The sequence below is a fragment of the Tachypleus tridentatus genome, unplaced genomic scaffold, assembly GCF_004210375.1.
Source record: "Tachypleus tridentatus isolate NWPU-2018 unplaced genomic scaffold, ASM421037v1 Hic_cluster_1, whole genome shotgun sequence".
Classification (NCBI taxonomy): domain Eukaryota; kingdom Metazoa; phylum Arthropoda; class Merostomata; order Xiphosura; family Limulidae; genus Tachypleus; species Tachypleus tridentatus.
In genome coordinates, this window is record NW_027467777.1 from 19,984,904 (window position 1) to 20,001,338 (window position 16,435).

General features: G+C 31.0%; 1 protein-coding gene across 1 annotated transcript in view; it reads left to right on the forward strand.

Annotated features, from left to right (window-relative positions):
- LOC143241698 (lachesin-like) overlaps positions 1-16,435 on the forward strand; it is a 44,671-nt gene that overhangs the window by 9,310 nt on the left and 18,926 nt on the right. Inside the window, exon 4 of the mRNA XM_076484928.1 lies at positions 1,688-1,978. Coding sequence (XP_076341043.1) covers positions 1,688-1,978 — 291 coding nt within the window. The remainder of the gene's footprint in view (positions 1-1,687; positions 1,979-16,435) is intronic.

The following is a 16,435-nucleotide window of genomic DNA, read 5'->3' on the forward strand; positions in this document are numbered from 1 at the left end:
GTAGTTACGTAGACACACAAGAGGCAGAACTGTTATATTTATATAGATAAGTAGTTACGTAGACACACAAGAGACAGAACTGTTATATTTATATAGATAAGTAGTTACGTAGACACACAAGAGACAGAACTGTTATATTTATATAGATTAAAACACTTATCATCTCACTGTTAATTGTTTATAAACATAAAGTAAGCCACCACCTCAATTTGCGAGTTCACTAATCATTGTTTATAAACGTAAAGTAAGCCACCACCTCAATTTGTGAGTTCACTAATCATTGTTTATAAACGTAAAGTAAGCCACCACCTCAATTTGTGAGTTCACTAATCATTGTTTATAAACGTAAAGTAAGCCACCATCTCAATTTGTGAGTTCACTAATCATTGTTTATAAACATAAAGTAAGCCACCACCTCAATTTGTGAGTTCACTAATCATTGTTTATAAACGTAAAGTAAACCACCACCTCAATTTGTGAGTTCACTAATCATTGTTTATAAACGTAAAGTAAGCCACCACCTCAATTTGTGAGTTCACTAATCATTGTTTATAAACGTAAAGTAAGCCACCATCTCAATTTGTGAGTTCACTAATCATTGTTTATAAACGTAAAGTAAGCCACCACCTCAATTTGTGAGTTCACTAATCATTGTTTATAAACGTAAAGTAAGCCACCACCTCAATTTGTGAGTTCACTAATCATTTTTGAAGCAAATTCTCCTCAAGATTGGTCAGAGATCTTGATTTATCCAAACTCTGTCGTCTGATTTACTTTACATCACATAAAAATAAACAGGTTACTAATGACAGGCAAACAAGAAATGTACTGAGTTTCTTATGAAACACACCTCACATCAATTACATTTAGTATTTAATCGCTTGGTACTAAATACAGTAATGGAAAAAGAGTCCCGCTGAACAGAACCCTAAACCGGATAAAAGTTTGGACTTTTCTTTGAGTGAATATTTTAACGGATCAGAGCTGCATGAAAGATTAAACCTTTCGATTAAAGTATCAACGAACAGATTTCTGCGATAAAGAACGTAGAGTTCACGAGACCGTAACATAACCTTTCAACTTTCCTTAGCTAATTATCAATCGATGTTCCATGGATATACTTCTATAATAACAGGTATGATACTAAAAAAAATTACTGGAAGGTCTACTGTGTAGTCACGTAGTACGACATGTCTTACATAAGAAATGATTTTGTTGTATACACTGTCTCGTGTCGACTAGAATCAGATGGGTCAAACGTTACCAGAATTGATACTGTAACACCCTGGTTGACAACCAGATGTTACTTCCCATAATACAGATTGTTAATTCGGTAACAAAAAAATGTGTACACTTAACGTGTACAAACAACCAAACTGACTGACTGTTAAACCTCATACATTTATATGTTTCGTGAAAGGTTTACACTGAGTTAAATATAAAATGATTTAAGAATTACATACATAGGCTACAATGTCTAAGATGGAAGTACTCATTAAGCTGTCAGTTACTTCGAAGTAATGACCTGCTAAATTCAAGCAACATCTTGTTCGTCAAAAATTTAACGATAATTACTTCGTTTTATTTAAAGTTCTATTTCAGAAGGTCAGGAGGTCAATTATTAATTTAAATTACTTTAGATAAGTTTGACTTGAAATATATATATTTTTTCTCTCTCTTTGCTAAGTTTCTCCCATGATTTGGACAAAGGATGAAGTGGTGGGAGCAGCTGTGGGGACCAGTGTGACACTGGAGTGTCACCTGGAGTCCTATCCTTCCTCTGTGACCTACTGGACGAGAAACGAAAACAATATTATCATCTCAGATTCTAAATACGATGTGATGCCAGTTGAGATAAACCTCTATAAGGTGGAGATGAGGCTAAGGATACGACAGGTTGAACACGACGACTTCGGTTCTTATACTTGTCATGCCAAGAATTCTCTAGGAGAAGTTCAAGCTTCCATTAAATTACATGGTAACTTGGTTGTATATAAACACAACAGTATGTGGTACTAACACTGACAACACAGTAGGTGTTACTATAGATTAACACTAGCACTGACAACACAGGAGATGTTAGTGTTGATTAACACTACCAGTATCAAGACAGTAGGATTTAGTGCAGATTAACTCTAGCCCTGACAACATAGTAGGTGTTACTATAGATTAACACTAGCCACTGACAACACAGAAGGTGTTACTATAGATTAACACTAGCACTGACAACACAGGAGATGTTAGTGTAGATTAACACTACCAGTGTCAAGACAGTAGGAATTACTGTATATTAACTCTAGCACTGACAACATAGTAGGTGTTAATATAGATTAACTCTAGCACTGACAACATAGTTGGTGTTAATGTAAACTAACACTAGCACTGACAACACAGTAGGTGTTACTATAGATTAACACTATGACATGACTCTATAATAAGTACACTATATATTAACATTTGATTCTACAATAAATATTATGATGGATTAACACTAACATTTGACTGTAGCAGGTGTTACATTAGATTACAATAGATCTAATCTAACAACTGGCACGATACAATAGGTAAATCAATACTAGTATGTTAACAACAGATTAATTATTATTAACTTTTCATATATAAAACTTGTTATCATCTGATATGTAATTATTACTTGTGGTCTAATTAACATCTCATATATATTACATATGCGTTTATTTGTGCATATGTTGTACATGTCATATTCCTTTGCTAGTTACCCTTACTATATTACTTTATGGTAGCAATATTTATACAGTCGTCTTTATATTTATATCTCTACTTTAGATTTAGTTTATATGCTTCTATAATGTTTGTAGCACATCTTGTTACTGACCGTTCGCAACCTTCTGGGGTTGCGCGCCCCAGAGTTTGGTCACAATATATGGGTTTTTGTAAAGACATGATTTTCATGATTTATAAAACTTACGAACATGTTATCTGTTCTTTACATCAAAGATGTCATGTGCTCGCAATGTTTAGGTAAGCACTCACAGTCTGAGTGTTACTCTTGTGTTAATAGTTTAGGTAAGCACTCACAGTCTGAGTGTTACTCTTGTGTTAATAGTTCAGGTAAGCACTCACAGTCTGAGTAGCTGTGCTACTCTTGTGTTACTAATGTTTAGGTAAGCACTCACAGTCTGAGTAGCTGTGTTACTCTTGTGTTAATAATGTTTAGGTAAGCACTCACAGTCTGAGTAGCTGTGCTACTCTTGTGTTAATAATGTTTAGGTAAGCACTCACAGTCTGAGTGTTACTCTTGTGTTAATAATGTTTAGGTAAGCACTCACAGTCTGTGTGTTACTCTTGTGTTAATAATGTTTAGGTAAGCATTCACAGTCTGTGTGTTACTCTTGTGTTAATATTTTAGGTAAGCACTCACAGTCTGAGTGTTACTCTTGTGTTAATAATGTTTAGGTAAGCACTCACAGTCTGAGTGTGACTCTTGTGTTAATAATGTTTAGATAAGCACTCACAGTCTGAGTAGCTGTGTTGCTCTTGTGTTAATAATGTTTAGGTAAGCACTCACAGTCTGAGTGTGACTCTTGTGTTAATAATGTTTAGATAAGCACTCACAGTCTGAGTAGCTGTGTTACTTTTGTGTTAATAATGTTTAGGTGAGCACTTACTGTCTGTGTGTTACTCTTGTGTTGATAATGTTTAGGTAAGCACTCACAGTCTGAGTGTGACTCTTGTGTTAATAATGTTTAGATAAGCACTCACAGTCTGAGTAGCTGTGTTGCTCTTGTGTTAATAATGTTTAGGTAACCACTCACAGTCTGAGTGTTACTCTTGTGTTAATAATGTTTAGGTAAGCACTCACAGTCTGTGTGTTACTCTTGTGTTAATAATGTTTAGGTAAGCATTCACAGTCTGTGTGTTACTCTTGTGTTAATAGTTTAGGTAAGCACTCACAGTCTGAGTGTTACTCTTGTGTTAATAATGTTTAGGTAAGCACTCACAGTCTGAGTGTGACTCTTGTGTTAATAATGTTTAGATAAGCACTCACAGTCTGAGTAGCTGTGTTGCTCTTGTGTTAATAATGTTTAGGTGAGCACTTACTGTCTGTGTGTTACTCTTGTGTTAATAATGTTTAGATAAGCACTCACAGTCTGAGTAGCTGTGTTGCTCTTGTGTTAATAATGTTTAGGTAAGCACTCACAGTCTGAGTGTGACTCTTGTGTTAATAATGTTTAGATAAGCACTCACAGTCTGAGTAGCTGTGTTGCTCTTGTGTTAATAATGTTTAGGTGAGCACTTACTGTCTGTGTGTTACTCTTGTGTTAATAATGTTTAGGTAAGCACTCACAGTCTGAGTAGCTGTGTTACTCTTGTGTTAATAATGTTTAGGTAAGCACTCACAGTCTGTGTGTGACTCTTGTGTTAATAATGTTTAGATAAGCACTCACAGTCTGAGTAGCTGTCTTACTCTTGTGTTAATGTTTAGATAAGCACTCACAGTCTGAGTGTTACTCTTGTGTTAATAATGTTCAGGTAAGCACTCACATGCTGTGGTACTCTTGTGTTAATAATGTTTAGGTAAGCACTCACAGTGTGAGTAGCTGTGTTACTTTTGTGTTAATAATGTTTAGGTGAGCACTTACTGTCTGTGTGTTACTCTTGTGTTAATAATGTTTAGGTAAGCACTCACAGTCTGTGTGTTACTCTAGTGTTAATAATGTTTAGGTAAGCACTCACAGTCTGTGTGTTACTCTAGTGTTAATAATGTTTAGGTAAGCACTCACAGTCTGAGTAGCTGTGTTACTTTTATGTTAATAATGTTTAGGTAAGAACTCAGTCTGTGTGTTACTCTTGTATTAATATAATGTTATTGTTTTCTATTTAACTAAGTTCTCCGCTGTTTGGGTTTTTTTAACAAAAAGGAATTTTTTTTCCCTCAAATATCAGTCAGTTGTTAAATTAAAGAGTTTGTTTTACAGCACCTTTAGTCTCTAGTTACGAAGAAAAATGACACCATTAGAGAAGGCTAAAATCAATACCCGCAATTAACTTATCTTATAACCAAAATGGATTCGTTCCTTTACGATAAGAGGGCGCTGAGATAGCTGTACAGAAAGCAGCTCGTGATAAGGAAGTCTTTCTTTTCTCAATTGATACCTTGACCAAACATTTTTTGTATTAGTGTAAATTAGTTGAAACGCGTCAGGAAATTGATACTTAAATTCACAAGTGAGTCTGAATTATAGAAATGAGTAGAAATAAGATGAAGACGTTGATTCTTGTGAACTATGACCTGTTTGGACTGTGATACACAGGATCTGTTGCTACGGCGAACGAAAATGTTGCCTTCCCTTAAACTTTTGGGCCCAGCATGGCCAGGTGGTTAATATACTCGACTCTTAATGTGAGGGTCGGGGGCTCGAATCCCTGTCACACGAAACATGCTCACCCTTTCAGCCGTGGGGACGTTATAAGTGACGGTCAATCCCACTATTCGTTGGTAAAAGAGTTACCCAGGAGTTGGCGGTATGTGATGATGACTAATCACTGTTAAATTAGGGACAACTGGCTCAGATAACTCTCGTGTAGCTTTGCGTAAATATTCCAAGCAAACTTAAACGCTGAGATTTGTTTGTATCTCCTGGTTTTACGGTTTAGTTAAATTCGACACAACATTATGTTTAACTGCAATAATCATAAGCCTAAGTGCACAGATTGATGCTTCGTGTGCACGTGAAAGCCAACAATCGAACGGACGAAACAGATATCCATTTGGTCAGAAAAGCCTTTGTATTATATTAACGTAAAAAATAAATAAATCCGTTGTCTGACCATATAAAGCAGGCGATAGAATAAAACTGAATTCTCTTCACAGGACTAGAAAGATACGGGATTATGTCATGAGAGAGTGAAGTTAAAATACGGGATTATGTCATGAGAGAGTGAAGTTAAAATACGGGATTATGTCATGAAGTTAAGAGACGCGTGTACCATTGATCGTGTTCTTTCTCTTATTTGACTTTTAAAGAGTTTCTACTCGATTAAGCGGAAAACAAAATGTTGTAATAGTAATGGCGGATTTCAGAATAATTTGCAATCGATTGAGGGTAATTAATTTTGTCGTTCTGAGTATAACAGATTTGTAACAAACAAATAGAAAAGACGTAATCTTTGTCATAAAATAACGACGCAGATTCGACAGACACTGGCACATCTTCGAAGAAACACTGTAAAGTGGTAGATGATTTGTTTTCAACATCACGTTATAACGATCACGCTGCTGAAAGTGTGACGTATTTGAGTCGAGAACCCCAACTATCAGATCATGAAATGCCCCAGCTGGGGAATAGACACTTTTGGTTTCATTGTTGATTAATGTTGACACGTGGTAGATTTTGGTTTCAGGTTATCTTGTTGATAAGTCTTAGTATATTCAACGTGAACAGTTATAGACCACAAAGTTTAGGCTTAGTTAGCCGTCTGTAATTTAGTAGTGTAAGACTAGAAGGAAGACAGCTACACATCTTCACCCTCCTGTGATTGAGTTGTTAGTTAACAGCTTTCACCACTGCACACACAACTTTAGGTGGATTGACTGTCTATATGCATAACTTGTTCACAGCTAAAAGCGCAAAGCGTGTTCAATGGTATATATCAAACTCGAACCTTGGACCTTTTGATGCGCAGCCTGTCACGCCAACCACCCAATCATTAACCATAAGTAATATAACGAAGTTACTGATTAACTCACTGAAAATTTGAATCGATAACAAACACGACTGACGTTGTTGTCTTAGTTTAGGATATATCTATATCTATAACAAACATGTTATTCTAAAGCTTAATTTAAAATTAATATTTCATACATACATGCAAAGGATAGTGTCCACTTTCTAAAATCAAATTTTCTTTTTATTTCTTGTAGGGATTTTTCTGGTTATAATATGACCCTCATTTCTTCTTAAATTTATTTAGTAACCATTAGAGTATCTTACTTGCAATACACGGGTCGCGGGACCTAAACATGTCCTAGATTCTCCTTGCTCTATCACCCACGGGGGTATTATAATGTGCCGATTTATCCCATGATCATATTTTCATTAGGTTATCGTTCAGAAAACTGTCAGTGTCGATTTTTAGAGATTTATTTTCATGAATCATTGTCTTACATTTCTACAAATATTTTGAATTAACTTAGGAATGATTCGTTGTGTTACGTTTCATGGTTTGTTTACCACCATTTTCGGCCTCAGCCAGTTTCTTACAAAAAACTATTTTAGCGAATTTCTCACGAAACGTTGTTTGTGAAACTTGACTGTTTTACTACAAACGAAGTATAAAATATTTCCCAGAATATCTGAAAAGTTCTTTTTTCTAGTTCTGCGTTCTATATAAGGTTTTTTATGTTCGACTTATCTTACAAACGTGATTAAAATCACGTTCTACTCTAGTTGAGTTTGTTTTCTTTCTGCTCTAGCGAGTTCACCAAGACTTTTAAACAAGGTTTATTTAAAGGTTCCATCTCATTTCGTTATCATTTGCTTATTAGAACTCGAGTTACTTACAAAGAGACCTTTCGTTATTTACCGGTCATGCATTTCGTACTAGGAGTCAAATCATTGTCCAATAGGCCTCCGTGCATTGTCAGAACTCGAGTCACTGTTTAAGAAGCCTTCCATTTGGTACCCGAACTGAAATCACTAAGAAGTCTCCAGTTATGTGTAACTTAATTCACTGTTTAAGAAACGTTTTAAATCTGTACCATACAGTTTCTCACTATAACAGGCCTTACGCTTTTACCAGAAGTTGAGTCATCACAATAAGTGACCTCAGGTTACTACTACAACTTGAGTCACTCTCTGTAAGAGACCTCACGTTCCTACTACAACTTGGGTCACTCTCTATAAGAGACCTTACGTTGCTACTACAACTTGAGTCACTCTCTGTAAGAGACCTCACGTTCCTACTACAACTTGGGTCACTCTCTATAAGAGACCTTACGTTCCTACTACAACTTGGGTCACTCTCTATAAGAGACCTCACGTTCCTACTACAACTTGAGTCATCGCTATAAGAGACCTTACGTTCCTACTACAACTTGAGTCACTCTCTATAAGATACTTTACGTTCCTACTACAACTTGAGTCACTCTCTATAAGATACCTTACGTTGCTATTATAACTTGAGTCACTCTCCATAAGACACCTCTCTTTCAGTACTAGTATTCATCTGCAAGTCCCAAACTTTAGTTTTGTCTTTTTTATTTCTTAATTAGTTTGTTTTCAAGTATTCTGTAAATTTCAACAATCTCACATAATTAAAAAAACAAACTAGACGTGATACCGTCGACCCAGGTGTGCATCTCTAAGGCTATCTACTAAATATTACTTGTTTCTTTCTAAGTACGCCAATAAATAAGACAGTTTGTCTTAACTGATTTCATTGGATGAGATTTTCGTGCTTAAAATGTTTAATATTCTTTTATTGGCTTCCGTGGACTTATGTAAATTGGCGTTTACAACATATCCAATCAAGCTCGCGAAGATGCTTAAAAATGCATGCTTCTCTACTTTGCAAACCGTACCCAAACTACACCCCACATCGTATTGTTTCTCTATTGCTAATAAAAGACGCAATTTCCTGCAGTCGCCAGACAAGACGGCGGTGTCAGAAACATGTGTTCGCTCGTGCATGTTAGTTAGAAGTCTCGTGCCGCGAGCAGATGGGGAGAATGATCAATGGAACCCGAGAAAATGTACCCAAGGCTATTAAGACGTTAAGCCTTCCACAAATAATAAGCTTTTACCAATCACGATTAAGCATTCTGTAGAACCGACAGATTAATGTCGAATTTTGCTTGTAACATATCAATGTTAACTCCCTTCATCAGTTCCTACGCTAGCGTTCTTAATAAGTAGACTTTGAAACACCACGCTTTATATTACTTTATCAACCACCTTGAAGAGGTGAATCACTCTAACAAGTAATGTCATATATAAACGACATGTTACGTGTTTTCATTTAAGGTTTCTAAGTTAAAAACATAAACCGAATGTCTAGATAGTAATTACTTACCAATCATTGCAGTTTGTTCCTCCAATGTATTTTAAGCTACGGTCATATAAGACAGTGCAATTAAAGCTGCAACAAAAATATCAACTTTGTTAATACAATACAATTTGTGATAACTTCATTTTGAAAGTGTCAATATGTGCGTTTTGTTGTTAAATAACTTGTTTAACGAGTACTGACGTCGGAAAATATAAGGGTTTAAATTATCAGGGTTTCTTAAGTAGGGTGTAATTAATTCTCTATTCAACAACCAGATTATCCTTAACATAAATTATTCATGTCGATGTCCATAGATTAATTTATTTTTATTACTTATATTTTTATTACTACATACTAATTACTGATTAGCATATATCTTCAGTAAATCCCTGTCTTCGTGGTGGTTGTAGGGGATAGTTTTCATAGAACGTCCAGTGGGCTACCCTTTATTTTTCCACCTGAATCTTTGTGTTAAATTTCCCAGTAGCACAACGGTGTGTTTATGGACTCACACCACTAAAACCAGGTTTCGATAACCGTAGTGATCAGATAGTCAATTGCGTAACTTTGTGCTTAATTCTAAACAAATCTTCTGTTAAGTATTACATGTTCTTGTGTCTTAATCAATCAAAGCATTAAATACGGTATATTAGATGTTACTGGAAGGTCATGGTATCAATCGATTAAATATTTCTGTGGAAACTATAGTTGTTGTTATATAAAAATTCATAAAATACGCCAGAAATTCACAGTCAAAGCTACGAGCTTTGGGAAATATCCTACATAAGCTAGTGTTAGCACATGAATGACCTTACTATTTGAAATAACGAACTCGGGTACAAAGCTATCGAAATGGGTATTCTCAAACCAAACGTTTCTAAGAAACCGAATGCAGAACTCAAAACAACACTTATTTCTTGAAAGCATCCGAACGACTTTAAAACGAAGAATTTTCGTTTGTTGTAAGAACAAAATAACAGTAGAGAGTAAATCATAGTTTTGAAAGAAAATAGCACTGAAGCCTACAAGTATTACCCTTTGAATATCACTGAAGCCTACAACTATTACTCTTTGAACATCACTGAAGCCTACAACTATTATCCTTTGAATATATTATTGTGTGCCAAGCTACACAATAAGACATTTGCTCTTGTCTATGACGGGTATGGAAACCCGATTTTTGGCGTTATAAGTCCTTAAACTGACCGACTGGGCTCGAGGGTACTTCATTACTGTCTTTATATACTTATAAACATTAAAATTAAAATTAAACCACTCATGTAGCTTTCCCTTGGGCATTTTATTAAGTTACAAATAAACTAGAAATGTAACTTTATCTTGGTATTTTATTAAGTTACAGTTAAACTACTAAAGTAACCTAAGTTTGGGACTTTCATGAAGTTGCAATTAAACCAGTAATATAACTTTATCTTGGGTCTTTTAAACAATTGAAATTAAACTAGTAACGTAACTTTATGTTGAATATTTAATTAAGTTACAATTAAACCAATAATGTAACTTTATCTTAGGTCATTTATGAAGGAAAAATTATACCAGTAATGTAACATCATCTTGGGTCTTTTATTCAGTTAACTTAAACCAGTAATGTAATTTTTCTTGGTGTTTTTATTAAATTACAATTCAACCTGTAATGTAAATTTATTTTGGGACTTTTATTAAGTTACAATAACACCAGTATATAACTTTGTCTAAAGCATTTTCTTAAGTTACAATTACGACAGTAATGTAACTTTATGTTAATTTTATAAGGTTAATATTAAACCAGTTATTTAACATTATCTTTGTTCTTTTATTAAGGTACAATTAAACCGGTAATGTAACTTTATCTAGGGTCATTTATTAAGTTACAATTAAACTAGATTTGTAACTTTATCTTGGTTTATTATTAATTTTACAATCAAATCAGTAATGTAACTTTATCTTGGTTTTTTTTATTAAGTTACAATTAATCCAGTAATGTAACTTTATCTAAGTTCTTTTACTAAAGTAAAATTGCACAAGTAATGAAACTTTATCTTGTGTCTTTTATTGGGTTACAATTATTCTAGTGATGTATCTTTATCTAGGTTTTTTACTAAAGTACAAGTGAAAAGTACTTTAACTTTGTCGTGGGTGTTTTATTAAACTACAAGTAAAACCAGTAGTGCAACTTTATCTTGGGTCTAATATTAAGGTACAATTAAACGAATAATGTATATTTATCTAGATTATTTTATTAAATTACAATAAAACCAGTTTCATAACTTTATCTTGGGTCTTTAAGTAAGGTACAAATGTACCACTAATGTATCTTTATCTAGGTTCTTTAATAAAGTTACAATTAAACCACTAATGTTACTTTATCTTGGCTTTTTTATTAAGGAGGAATTAAATAAGTAATATAAATTTATCTTGGGTATTTTATTAAGATACAATTATACCGGTAATTTAACTTTATCTTGGTTATTTTATTTAGTTACAACTAAACTATTAATATAACTTTATCTTTGGTCTTCTATCAAGGCACAATAACATCAATGCCATAGCTTTATCTTGGGTCATTTATTAAGGTAAAATTAATACAGTAATGAAATTTTGTCTAGGGTCATTTATTAAAGTACAATTAAACAAGTAATGTAATTTTATCTTGGTTCATTTATTAGATAAAATTAAAACAGTTACATAACTTTTTTATGAAGGTGCAATTTAACCAATAATTATCTTTATCTTTGCTTTTTTATTACGTTGCAATGAAACCAGTAATGTTGGCATTTATTAAGTTATAATTAAACAACTAATGTAACTTTGTATAGGTTCTTTTATTAAGGAATAATTAAACTAGTAGTGTAATTTTATCTTGTTTGCTTTATTGAGGTAAAATGACACTATTAATGTAACTTTTTCTTGGGTTTTTCATTAATTTATAATTCAACCACAAATTAACTAAATCTGCGGGATTTAATTAAATTACAATTAAACAACTAATGTAACTTTATCTTCAGTCTTTTATTAAGTTACAATTAAACTAGTAGTGTAACTTTATCTTGCTTATTTTATTAAGTTACAACAAAACTAGTAATATAACTTTTTTCGTCTATCTTTTATTAAGTTACAATTAAACTAGTGATATAACTTCATATTGGGTATTTTATTAATTTATAATTAAACCAGTTATGTAACTTTATTATGGATCTTTTATTAAGTTACAACTAAACAAGTAATGTAACTTTATGTTGAGTCTTTTATTAATTTACAATTAAACCACTAATGAACATTATCTTGGGTATTTTATTATGTTAGATCTATACTAGTAATCTAACTTGATCTTGGTTCTTTTATTAAGTTACAATTACACCAGTATGAAACACTATTTTAGGTATTTTATTAAGTTATAATTTAACCATTAATGAACCTTATCTTGGGTCTTTTATTACGGAGCAATTAAACAAGTAGCGTAGTTTTATCTTGGGTTCTTTTATCAAATTAAAATTAAACCACAAATTGACTTATGTTGAGACTTTTATTAAATTACAATTAAACAAGTAATGTAACTTTGTCAGGTTCTTATACTAAGATACAATTAAATTAATAATGTAACTTTATATTGGGTTTTTTATTAATTTACAATTAAACCACTAATGAACTTTATCTTCGGTCTTTTATTAAGGGACAATTAAACCAGTGCTGTAACTTTATCTTGGGTCTTATATTAAGTTCCAATAAAACCAATAATGTAACGTTCTCTTCGGTCTCTCATTAAGATATAATTAAACAAGTATTGTAACTTTATCAAGAATATTTTATTAATATAATAGTAATATAATATTTTATAATATAATATAATAATTAATATAATATAATAATTAATATAATATAATAATTAATATAATATAATAGTAATATAACGTTATCTTGAGTCTTCTATTACGTTACAATGATCCAATAATGTAATGTTGTTTTATTAAGTAAGAGTCAAACCAGTAATGAAACTTTATATTGGTTTTATTAAACCAGGAACTTTATACTGGGTTTTTATAACGTCAAAAATAAACTAGTAATATAATTTCATCATGGGTATTTTATTTCAAGTATTAATGTCACTTTATCTTGGATCTTTTATTAAGTTACATTAGTCTAGTAAAGTAACTTTCCCTTGAGTCTTTTATTAAATTACAAATGAACTAGTAATATAACTTTATCTTAGATCTGTTATTAACTTACAACTAAACTAGTAATGTAACTTTATGTTGGTCTTTTATTAAGCTATAATTAAACCAGTAATGTAATTTTCTCTTGGTTCTTTTATTACGTTTCAACTAAACTAGTAATATGAATTTATATTTCAATTTTCATTAAATTACAATTAAATTAATAATGTAACTTTATATTGGGTTTTTTATTAATTTACAATTAAATTACTAATGAACTTTATCTTCGGTCTATTATTAAGGGACAGTTAAACCAGTTCTGTAACTTTATCTTGGGTCTTATATTAAGTTCTAATAAAACCAATAATGTAACGTTCTCTTCGGTCTCTCATTAAGATATAATTAAACAAGTATTGTAACTTTATCAAGAATCTTTTATTAAGTTACAATTAAACCAGTAATATAACGTTATCTTGAGTCTTTTATAAGTTAGCATTCAACCAGTTATGTAACTTTATGTCTGGTCCTTTATTAAGTTACAATTAAACCATTAATGTTACTTTATCTAAAGTATTTTATTAAGTTATTTTAAACCGGTATTGAAACTTTATCTTGGGTCTTTTATTAAGTTACAATTTAAAAAGTAATGTAATTTTATCTTGTTCTATTATTTAGTTTTAATTAAACGAGTAATGTAACTTTATTTTGGTTTTACTAAGTTTCAATTAAACCAGTAATGTAACAATATCTCGATTATTTTAGTAAGTAAAAATTAAAATAGTAATATAACTTTATCTTGGTTCTATTATTTAGGTATAATGAAACCAGTAATGTATCTTTACCTTGGGTGTTTCATTAAGTCACAATTAAATCTGTAAAGAAACTTTATCTTGGGTGTTTCATTAAGTCACAATTAAACCCGTAATGTAACAATATCTTGGATGTTTTATTAAGTTACAACTAAACTAGTAATGTATCTTTATATTGGTTTTTTATTAAGTTATAATTAAACCATTTTTGTGAGTATATCTTGGGTTTTTTTATTACGTTATTATTGAGCCAGTAATTATGTTTATCCGGATTCATTTATTATGATGTAATTAAACTAGTAATGTAACTTTATCTAGGATATCTCATTAATTTGTAATTAAACCACAAATGTACTTTACCTTCAGTCATTTATTAAGGTACAATTAAACTAGTAATGTAACTTTATCTTGGGTGTTTTGTTAAGTTAGATTAAAACCTATACTTCAACTTTATCTTGGTTCTATTATAATTTTGCCATAAAACTAGTTATGTGACTTTATCTAGTGTTTTTTATTAAATAACAATTAAACGAGTAATGTAACTTTATCTTGGTTGTCTTATTAAATTACAATTACGCCAGAATGTAACTTTTACTTAGGTCTTTTAAGTAAGTTACAATTAAATCGGAAATTAACTTTATATTCGGTACTTTATTAAGTTACAGTTCAAATAGTAAGGTAATTTTATCTTGTTCTTTTATAAGGTTAGAATTGAACGAGTAATGTAACATTATTTTCGTTTTATTATGTTACAATTAAACCAGTAATACATTATCTTGGTTATTTTCTTAAGGTACAATTAAACAAGTAATGTTACTTTATCTTGGGCATTTATTAAGTGACAATAAAACCATTTATGTTACTTGATCTAGGTACTTTTATTAAGTTACAATTAAGATAGTAATGCTATTTTTTTAGGTTCTTTTACTAAGGTATAATTAAACAAGTTATATAACTTTATCTTGGGTCTTTTATTAAGTTATAATTAAACAAGTAATGAATCTTTAACTGGGTCTTTTATTAAGGTAGAATTAAACTATTAATGTAACTTTATGTTAGGTCTTTTATTAAGTTACAATTAATATAGAATGTAACTTTATCTTGTGTCTTATATTAAGTTACAAATAAGCCAGTAATGTAACTTTACCTCGGGTCTTTTATTAAGTTACAATTAATCAAGTAAGGTAACTTTATATAAGTTCTTTTATTACGGTACAATTAAAGCAGTAATGTAACATTATGTTGGTTTTTAAGTTACAATTAAACCAGTAATATAACTTTGTCTTGAGTCTTTTATTAAGATAAAATTGATCCAGTAATGTAACGTGATCTTGATTTTTATAGGGCTACAATTAAAACAGTTACATAATTTTATATTTGTTCTTTTATGAAAGTACAATTAAACCAATAATGTAACTTTATCTTTGGTTTTTAATTATGTTGCAATGAAACCAGTAATGAAACTTTATCTTGGTTCTTTTATTAAGTTGCAGTTAAACCAGTAATGTAACTTAATTTTGGGTCTTTTATTAAGTTACAATTAAAAAGATAATGTAGTTCTATCTTGGTTTTTTTTTTTATTGAGTTACATTTAAACAATTAATGTAACTTTATCTTTGGTCTTTTATTAAGTTATACTAAACCAGCAATGTAAGTTTGTCTTGGGTCTTTTGTTAAGTTACAACGATACAACTAATGTCACTTTATGTTTATTGTTTTATTAAGTTGCAGTTAAATCACTAATGTATCTTTATCTTGGGTCTCTTATTTAGTTACAATTAAACCAGTCATGTAACCTTACATTGATGCTTTTATTAAGGTAAATTAAACCAGTTATGTAATTTTATGTTGAGGCTTTAATTAAATTACAATTAAACGAATAATGTAACTTTATCTTGGTTCTTTTAATACGGTACCATTAAACAGTAATATAACTTTATCTTGTGTCTTTTATTAAGTTGCGTTTACACCAGTAATGTAACTTCATCTTCTTTCTTTATTAAGTTACAAATAAACCAGAAATGTAATTTTATCTTGATTCTTTTATTAAGTTACAATTAAACCAGTAATATAAGTTTATGTTAGGTATTTTATTTAGTTTCAATTAAACCTGTAGTGTAATTTTATGTTGGGTTTTTTATTATGTTACAATTAAACCTGTAATGTAACCTTATCTTGGGTTTTTATTAAGATAAAATTAAACCAGTAATATAACTTTATCTTGGATCTTTTATTATTTCACGATTAAACTAATATTGTAACTTTATGTTTGTTTTTTATTAAGTTACAATTAAACGAATAATGTATATTTATTTTGGGTCTTTTATTAAGTCACAATTAAACCAGTAATATATCTTTATCTTTGGTCTATTGTTAATGTACAATGGAACCTGTAATGTAACTTTATCTTGGGTTTTTATTTAGGTACAATTGAACAGTAATGTTTCT